The 9,288-nt window shown below is 45.7% G+C and overlaps 3 protein-coding genes across 4 annotated transcripts in view; 1 reads left to right on the top strand and 2 right to left on the bottom strand.

Moving 5' to 3' along the window:
* The window catches only part of COQ4 (coenzyme Q4), a 7,039-nt gene extending 5,996 nt beyond the window's left edge, over window positions 1-1,043 (bottom strand). The window contains exons 1-2 of the mRNA XM_026860679.1: window positions 931-1,043; window positions 90-313 (exon numbers count right to left, since the gene is read on the bottom strand). Of these exons, the coding sequence (XP_026716480.1) occupies window positions 90-313; window positions 931-1,043 (337 nt within the window). The remainder of the gene's footprint in view (window positions 1-89; window positions 314-930) is intronic.
* Window positions 755-4,554, top strand: TRUB2 (TruB pseudouridine synthase family member 2). 2 transcript variants are annotated; one of them, XM_026860258.1, is made up of 4 exons: window positions 755-812; window positions 1,795-1,867; window positions 2,305-2,441; window positions 3,186-4,553. In XM_026860258.1, coding segments are annotated over exons 2-4 (429 nt in total). In that variant the 5' UTR covers window positions 755-812; window positions 1,795-1,865; the 3' UTR covers window positions 3,476-4,553. The 2 variants fall into 2 exon arrangements, with proteins under 2 accessions (XP_026716059.1, XP_026716060.1); XM_026860259.1 differs by lacking the exons at window positions 755-812; window positions 1,795-1,867 and having other exon boundaries at window positions 1,875-2,441; window positions 3,186-4,554.
* Window positions 4,555-6,073: 1,519 nt separating this feature from the next.
* SWI5 (SWI5 homologous recombination repair protein) lies at window positions 6,074-9,288 on the bottom strand (the record flags this gene model as incomplete). The annotated part of the gene is made up of 5 exons (XM_026860677.1): window positions 6,074-6,774; window positions 7,238-7,332; window positions 8,460-8,581; window positions 9,080-9,128; window positions 9,248-9,288. Coding segments are annotated over 5 exons (372 nt in total), but the record flags the coding sequence as incomplete, so codon positions are not given.

Genomic DNA, 9,288 nt, shown 5'->3' with positions numbered 1-9,288 from the left:
CGGTAGGAACCGGACGTGCTGCCGCGGGGCGCGCCCCGGCGCCGCGTTCAGCTCTGCAAGAGAAGCGGGGGGGGGGCGGAGGCTGCTACCGGCCCCGACACCGTCTCCGTTGCAGTCCGAGGCCCGCGGTTCAGGGAGCTGAAGATCGGAGCAGGTCACCGGCTGGACGTGAAGGCCTCGGGAGTCTTCGGTGGGTCTCGTCCCGGAACGGTGCCGCGTCCCGCCGGCTGCGAGGCGCTGGGTTTCCGCGTGGGGAAGAAGCGGTGAACGCTCCGCCGTGACCCAGCAGGAGCCCCCGGGTCTCACAACCCAGCTGGGAGTATAAATGTTAAAACGCAGAAGGACCGATCCGGCAAGACACTGGCAAGGCCGGGAGACGGGAGCGACCCTGCACCCCGGCACTGCGAGGCATCAGGCTCCTGCCGGTGACACCACCAGCAACTGCTCACGTAACCCCCATCTCCACCCCGCCACTTGAATCGGCTGCCCTGTGGCCAGCATTGCCAAGGTTTTGCCCCGGAGTCCCCAGGAGGAAAGCTCTAGGGAAATCCAAGAGCCCTAGTTCCAGCCTTATCGTAGTTTTAATGACAGGCAGTAATTTGGGGGTCTAATTGCACAGACATGACCTCTGAGGAGGTATGGCCCTGTCCAGGGGGAAGAAAGGCAACGTGAGTGCGCAACGCTGTGTAAATGCACATCCGTAACTTTCTGTGCGGTTGAATAACGCGTTCCCCCTCTTCTGTGTTTCAGTGCTTGGCATAGGCCATGGGAACAAGCTGCTCACTGATCTGTACAACTGCCACCTGACCAAGGTAGGGCTTGGCTCTGAACGGCCTCGCAGCATCCGAGCTCAACCTCACGCCTGTTCCCTGCCCCAGTGACCCAGACTGGCTGGGTGACGGTGGTTCTGCTCCTGAGTCTCAAACCCACCAATGCTTTTGAGAGCTTTCCAGGGTCCGGAATTTCACATGGCTGTATGAGCTGAGGACGCTGCTGTCTTTTTGTGCAACTTTGTCATAGCCTGCACTGCCTGGCAGCTGCATGGCACAATGTTGCTACTCTATTGCTTGGAGTATTTCTTTGATAAATTGCACTCTTTGCTCTTCTTCAAGGTTTACACTGTTGGTGGGCTGTTTGGTAAAGCCACTGATGACTTCTCGGACACAGGGAAGCTAGTAGAAAAGACAACATTTGGTAAGAAACTGGACTGATGTATTTTTAAAAACAAAACCCCAAACCAGAACACCAAACAACATGCTAACTGTAAAGTATTTAACGGGGTAAACTGCACAGCGATAAAAGGTCCATCTTAAGTGCTTTCTAGTTGTTATTTTTACACAGCCCATGTGCAACCCTGACGTCATAGTCCGCCTGTTCTAAATACAACCACAGTGTAGACAAAGCCAGTATGAGTCCTGATCACAGTGCTTGCTATAGGATTGGGTGGGTCGCAGATCTCTCTGTAAATCATATTTAAGAGATAGTGGTTAGAAACTTTAACTGAATGAAACTCTTCAAACAGCCAGTAAGAGAAACTGGAGCCAGCATCTTGAAATCAGTTAAGCAAAATAATTCTTCCCTTTGTACCCCGGTGCTGTGCTGCTCAGTGCATTACCACAGTACAGCCAGGAGAAGTGACTCTGCTAAAGCCACCTCAGTGGTTCTCATCGGCCCATTTTGATGTGACTGCCTGCCAAAGGGACGGTAATACCCTGATGGCACATTTCAGACTGCTGTCTCTTTCCAGTTTCTGGGTGGATAATTGAGACTTTGTTTCTGCCTTAATGTTTGCAGATCATATCACAAGGGAGAAGCTGGAACGGATTCTCGCTGTCATTCAAGGAACAAATCATAAGGCCCTGCTGATGTACGTATCCAGTGGGGAAATGCAGCTGACCTGGTCCAACTGCCATTTGTTGGTCTTTAAAACAAATGAGATGATTTTGTTAGCCATAATCAAAGTCTTTAAAGGTTGTGCTAGACAGGAACAGAGAGAAGTTACTCAGAGTGCGCTGTGCTCTGGTGAGAGGTTGCAGTTAAGCATCCCTGTATCCTGAAATCTCCAGCTATTTTAGGACCTATTAGCTACACTAGGACCTACAAAAATATCTTGTAGACATGACCAAGTACCTCCATCCCAAACTGTGCTACACTACTGACAGTACACATACAGCATTAAAATATATGCAAAGACTCAACACACAGGCAGTTTTAAGAAGAAAAATTGCGGCTCTGCTTTACTGGGGGTGGAGATATTCTGAATCCCATTGAAGAGAGTGTCTGCTTCCTTTCTTCTTTTTCCAGGCATTCTAACATTGACATGAAAACACAAGAGGCATATGAGCTGGCTGTCAAAGGGTTGATCCGCCCCATGGGAAAAAGCCCTCCAATCATCATAGCAATCCGATGCCTCCAGTTCACACTTCCAGAATTCCAGCTAGGTAGGACTGGTACAAAATGTACTGGGGAAGTCTAAGTACGTATTACAGCAAGTCAGTCAGTAAACTGCAGTTTCTTATTTGTGATTTAATGCAAAAGGAGTTGCTAGAACTTTGTATCAACACATAACTGGTAATTTCCACAAATTTAATGTTTTATAGTTTCCAGAGTCACAAAAGCACCTCCTTGTTAGATGAACTGTTTAGTGTGGTTGAAAGATTTTTTGGTAGGGCAAGACCTGGAACCTCACAATACTGAAGCTGCTTTATAAATTAAGCCAGCTGCACACCTAGCTCACAGGTTATTCCTTGCTAGTTCCAGATCTTAGACTGAAGCAAGAAAATTTGCATGGTGAATACATACAGGGCAAAATTTTTCCTTATCCCAGTGTTTCAGTGTAATGCAGTTCAGTGTTACGGGGGGGGTTTTAAGGTGTGGTTTGCTTTCCTGCAGCCAGTCTCCTCACAAACTATTTTACTAAAAAGGTACCTTTTCTTACCCATTTTGAAATACCTTAATTTCTATATTATTCTCCTGTATCTATGAGTTTGTTCTGTAAAACATTCATTTTGGGAGGGGCTAAGACACCCTGCAGTATTCTGGAAAGTCATAATCCAACCGTGCTGTATCTTAAATACTCTCTTTTACCAAGCCAGTTCTTTCCGGTAACTGTGAGCGGTGTCTGGATTTACAGACAAGGTCTGAGTTTGTTTGCTGCTTCTGAAGGAATCTCTCTGTCCTCCTAGAAATCCAGTGCTTGCATGAGACTCAGCAGTACCTCCGAAAAATAGTTCATGAGATTGGTCTGGAGCTGAAATCATCTGCCGTGTGCACGCAAGTGCGAAGAATACGGGATGGTGTTTTCACACTGGATGATGCTCTCCTGAGAACCCAGTGGAACCTGAAGAATATACAGAATGCAATTTGGGACTGTCAGCTTAAAGTGAAAACAGAGATAGAGAAAACGCTAGGCCATCAGGATAAAAGTCCTCTTCATAAGATGGATGTGGAGATGGCCCAGGCTGCAGACAGCTGAGTGTGTGCCACGGAGGGAACGTGCACAAGCAATCTCTGTAGCACAATAACGCAGCTACATGCTGACAACATGATGGACAGCAGAAGGAAAGAGGTTAATTGCGGTTCACTTCTACCCTTTCCTTGAGATGGCTGTAATCAGAGAAGCATTTTTTTCAGTGACAGGCTGTATAATTTTTTTTTAAAGCATTGCAAACAGCTCATTAACAGGAGTTAGCTGTGCCAAAATTCCTGTTGACTTTGGGAACATTAGGTTGCTAAGGGATATAAAAACCCATCCCCAAATTGTTTAGCAGCAGGAAATAGACAGCATCTTAGAGAGCTGTATTCCCTTGATTGCACAGATTTGTTTGTTCCTTGCAACTGGCAGCATAGCTTATCTACTATATGGATTTTATTGTCCCCTGTTGTCTTGGAGTATTTTCATTCCATTAGCCCTGCTTTCAGACGTGTAAGAGCTCAAAGTCAGACTAAAAGAGGGACGTGCAGGAGGAAACACAGCTTGCACAAAGCAATGCAAGGAAATGGTTATATCCAGAGTAGGCGTGTGTGATGAGGAAAGTGGCTTGTAATAGCCACTTGATGTGTAAGATACATAAGAAATAAAACTGAAAGTGACCTAAAGGGGAAAGAGGCTGATTCTTGGCTCAGTACTCATCCACAAGTACACTAACTCATTGAAAAAAGAGCATGCTGCTTTTTTAAAATGTTTTCTTTTTGTATTCCTGATCAGCCAAGGGTGTTCAGGGGTGTGTGCTATCCTGCTCTGCAGCAGCTTCATGCAGACAGCATGTACTGCCCTTCAGTGAAACTCCGTAAGCTCTGTCCTACCATTTATTCTCTGTTAGCTCGTTACAGCTGGGTCTGACTTCGCAGAAATACACTTTCTAAATTTAAATTAAAAATGTGAAGTTAACACCATTATTGCACTCAGTATTTTTGCAGCTATACACTTAGCAAGTTTGGAGATTGATTTATAGAAAGCAGTAGATTTGTTCTGTTCCTCTTCTGGATTTGGACAAAGGCCAGCATATCGTCCTCCAGACAATACCCATTAAGGTACAAGAAGTTAACTCTGGGAGGAGCAGTAAGAGGGGCTGTGACGAAGAACCTAAAGAGTGCTGTCCTGTCCTGAAGCACCCCAGGAGTCATTAACTTAGACCCTGGCATCTGTTAGTTGCTCTGGGATTCCCTGCTCTGCAGAGAGCAGCAGCAGCAGCAGCAGAGCGGAGCTGCCACCACGTGGCACGTCACCGTGCCAGCCACAGGGACTCCCCAAGGGCAGTTGCTCTTATCTCAGCTGGTTGGTTCTGTGGGTGTTCATCCTCCGTGGACAAGGGAGTGGGGTCGGGGCCCTTCCCACGGACAACTGTCTTGTGCTAACTGAAGAGCAGACCCATCCCTGCAGGAGCATGAGCTCTGGAGCCAGCCACAACACTCCCACAGCTACAGCTGCAAGTTTTAATCCTTCTGCTCCTACAAGGAGGGGAAGAAAACACAGATTTCTCAGTCCTTAAATAACCTTCAGTAACTTTGGTAATGGAGTATACTTCACCCCCCCTAGCTTACACCTAACACAAACTGAAGGAATTTCTGTCCATACTTCCCATTGCAAAAACCATTTCCAGCTGTACAAGCCGCTGCCAGACTAACGTTTTGGCTAGAACACTCCAGGCTCAACTAGTTCTTCCACACAGAAAACACCAGCCAAAACAGCAACACGGGTTTTGAGAATAAAGTTAGCATTGCCCAGTTCTAGCTGCCTTATGACTTTTCTCCTCCCCTTACAACTACAAAATGCAGGAGCTTCCCACACTTGGCACGAGTAATTTATGGTGGGAAGGATACACCTGTAAGCATACCCCTGAGTCCATTCTTACATGGCCACAGCAAAATCCCTCCCAAGAAGCACAGCTGCACATCAGCAGAGACTCACTGGAATGAATCACTGCATACACAGGCTTTGTCTGTGCCCCTGCTCTAGACCCCTCCCCACAGCTTTTGTGGCAAAACAAGATACTTATTAGTGATGCTTCCGTGCCAAGTCCAGAACGAAGAGCACAGAAAAAATGATCTGTTCTCAGCAGCAGCCTTGTGACTGTTTTCTGGTTTCTAAGCACTATGAAGACAGATTCAAATCAAATTTGGAAATAACGAACAGACCACAGCCTGGGCCTGACTGGAGACCAGGGCAAACTTACTGGCGAGAAGGTCTTAGAAGTAAAAATGTGCAGAAGGACACCAAGCTTGAGTGAAAAAGGGACAATGGGTCTGCAGTCAGCAGAGCACTCTATCACTTAGAACTGCCCAAAGCAGCCAAATTTAGTCTGTGCAGTCACCCTCAATCCTAACACCTGACATTGAAACGCTCATGCACTCAACATAATTTTGTGTTTAGGACACCACTCACTTTCACAGTGACTCTGCATTTAGAAGAGTAAGGGTAATTCTGCACCTACCCATCCCTGGGTAGCACTGCCACATGGTCTCCATTAAGAGTCCTCAGAAAACATCTGAATAATAGATGTTAGAGTTGTCTCAATAAAGTTTAAGAATTTGTTCCCAGGTTCATGTGATGTTTATAGGCTCTTCAAGTGAATTACTGAGAAATGGGGGTATCCACTTTATTCAGACGGAACAGTTCAACAAAACTTCACATTTTGCCATTTACTACAGAAATTATACAAAACCTCTAGATACCAGAGCAGTTAAGTACAAAAATGCAGAACATGCAGACTTATCCAGATTTGATTATAAAACAAAGCCCCCAAACCACAACAACTTCAGCCTTCTTCCCTCCCTACTTCTGAGGGATTTTTCCTTTTCTTTCATAGCAGCTATTACATTGCACATTTGTACGCCCTCCCTCCTCTATCCATTCAGTATCCAAATAGCCCCAGATGTGGTAGAGAAGCAAAGGCTCCATGGAAAGAGTCTTAACACCAACCTGAATTACAGCCTTTCTGATAAAAAAATTAAAATACTGTTGATCAGATAGTAAATGAAATTATCCAAAGTCCTACATCCCTTTTCCACAAGGAAGAAACAGCTGACAGATTCAACAACTTTCAAGTTCCAAAGCTTCTCAGAAATAAGGCTGCTAACCCGTACTCTGTTGCCGTTCTACATACATACTTGAGGCTACATTATGTCAGCTCTAAACTGATATGACACCAAAACACAGTGGCCCAGTAACAGTCATTTTTGCAGGACGTGGCAATCTTTAGGTTCAATATTAGTCACTCAGCTCCAGATCGTATTCAGGGTAAAGCTGCTTTGTAGTAACCCCTCGGATAACAGCTAGAAAAGAAAGAAATACCATTGCTTTTGTGAAACAAAATTCAGATCAGTCAGAAAATTTGTGTTTTCCTCCCAGTAGCCCTAACTATCCCATAAAACCTCCCATAGCTAAGAAACCAATCTCAGGTTTTACAGCTAGGCTCTCTGCTTGTCTCAACACTTATTTTTTTAAGCATATGAAGAACCAAACTGACAAAAATTATTAAGACTTCCCAAATTTTGGTAATCCATAACACAGACTAAAATATGAGTAATAACAATTATTTCATATGTTCAGTTCTAAAAACATCCCAAGAAAATAACGACAGAAGCATTTGTGCTTGCACAAGTGACTGGGTAATATAAATGTAAAACTGAAGAATTTTTAAAACAAGCTCTGCCTTCATGGCATAGTGGCTTCCCTCCCTCCATCTATATGAAAATGTTGACTAAGAAGTCCTTCAACAGCTTTCCCCTTCCTTACCCAGCTTGCCCAGCAGCATCTGTCCAGCATCTTTAATGTCATTATACTCATGGAGCAGAGAGATGTGCTTCTCCAATTCCTCCAGGCTGTAGCCTCTGCAACAATAAAGCCAGAAAGGTCAGAGATGACACAGAGGGATTGATGCTGCTGCTGCAGAGCGAGTGCTGCCACTACTGACCAAGCACAGCAAGGATATCTGAGGTACCCAAGCTTGGCACATCAGAAGCAGAATCTAAGGCAGCAGGTACAGTTGCTGCAAGTCATAAATATGAAAGCTACAAATGAGCAGATCCTCATTTTGAGGTTTTTTTGCCACATCAATACTTATAAAAATAACCCCAATTCACCTGAATTCTCAGAATCAAGCAGAAGCAGGAATAGGCTGTAGTGAATTCAATTTATATGTATCTCTAACCTGTAGCTAGGGGAAAAAAAAATCAGTCTGTTTATCCTAGAGGATAAAACAAAAAAGCTTTTGGAACAGCCTTTGTTGTTCTACCATTTCCATTCTATGCACTAGACATTATCTTAGAAAATATCACTCCTTTGCAATGAATAACCACTGAGATTCCCTGTCTTTTAAAAAATCAAGCAGCAATTTTATCTCAAAACAGTTGCAAATAAGCAGCTGCCACAGCATGTCACAAGAAACCACAATAAAACAGTTGCACTACCCTGTATGTGGCACCCGTCATGCCAAAGTGTTCTACAGGCCACCTGCTTGCCTGGAGAATACCTCTGCTTCTTGAGCACAAAGGTTTAACCCACTCACCTCACACAAGTGAACACTTGATCAAGATGGAACAAAAAAGGAAACAGTTTTATCTGGGGCTAAATTTGGCAGGTCATACAAGTAATAATCTCAATTTTAATTCTCACATAAACAAGCTCTTCTGGTAGCATGACATGTTGTGGTATGATGGTAAAAATTATTCGTTCCCAGTTTGCATGTAATTACCTCAGCAACATCTGTGATAAAGTTAAAATCCTCTTATGCAAGCTACTAGTAAAACTTGTTTTGCTTCACCAAATAAACCAGAAAGAATTCCCTCTTGAAACAGGTCCCATAACTCAAAACAACAGTAATCAACCCCATATAACGCCACAATAAAAACGGCATCATAAGAGGTCAGCTTTTAGCTCTAATTCCTGGACCACATTTTGTTTTAAAACCAAAATAATTGATGCATGACAGTGAACACTGAGCTTGCCAATGACATACTCTGACAATAATTGTGCAATTTCCTGGTCTAGAGCAAGGTCTTTCTGTTTCAGCTCTTCGATTTCATACTTCAGGGCTTCTGAATTGGCTCCATTAGGTTGGCAGGACCTCGGAGATGGGACCTGTGGAGCACAGAAGACATTTATACACTAACTCAGCCCTGGATAAGATGCTACAGTGCTGGAGGGCACTAATCAGAAAATATTCTGTGTGTAGGAGATGGAGAAAAAAGAAAAAAGTATCTCTTGGGCAGGGAGGTGGGGGAAGCTCTTCAGATTCTGTAAGGTTAGCCTGGTCCATATCATGTTCTACAGGACTTGGTAAATTTACAGCATAAAGTGAAAACAAAAACTAAAAATCACAGTTTGGCTTTTAAGAGAAGCACCCACGACATCGCAGCGTCAAACAGCTGGGCCGGCAGCTCCTCAGGCAACGAGCAACTTCAGGAAAAATCCTCCCTGCTGAGCCAGGGCGAGCTCCCGTAAAGGTGCGAGTGGCTGCCGGGGGGCACCACTCGCCGGGGTGCACCACCCGCCGCCGGTCCCTCCGCCGCCGAGGCCGCTCCCGGGGGAAGCCACCAAGCAAGGCCCGCCTCCCCCCCAGCCCGGGCGGGGACTCACCGGTGACTTGAAGCCGACAGTGCCGCCGCGCCGGCCGCCACCGGAGGTCCTGGCAAAGCAGAGGGGCACCCCGTCAGGGACCGGACACCCTCGTGGCGGGGCCGGGGTGGGGGCACAGCCCGCGGCGCAGCGAGGGAGGGAAAGGGGCAGCGGGGAACCGGCTCCTACCTCCTAGACAGGACCCGAGGCGGTAGAAGCGGCTGGCGGGG

Source organism: Athene cunicularia (genome assembly GCF_003259725.1).
Source record: "Athene cunicularia isolate RWA chromosome 17 unlocalized genomic scaffold, athCun1 chr17_part1, whole genome shotgun sequence".
NCBI classification, from domain to species: Eukaryota; Metazoa; Chordata; class Aves; order Strigiformes; family Strigidae; genus Athene; species Athene cunicularia.
The sequence above is the reverse complement of the archived record's forward strand: the minus strand, read 5'-3'. Positions and strand labels throughout refer to the sequence as shown.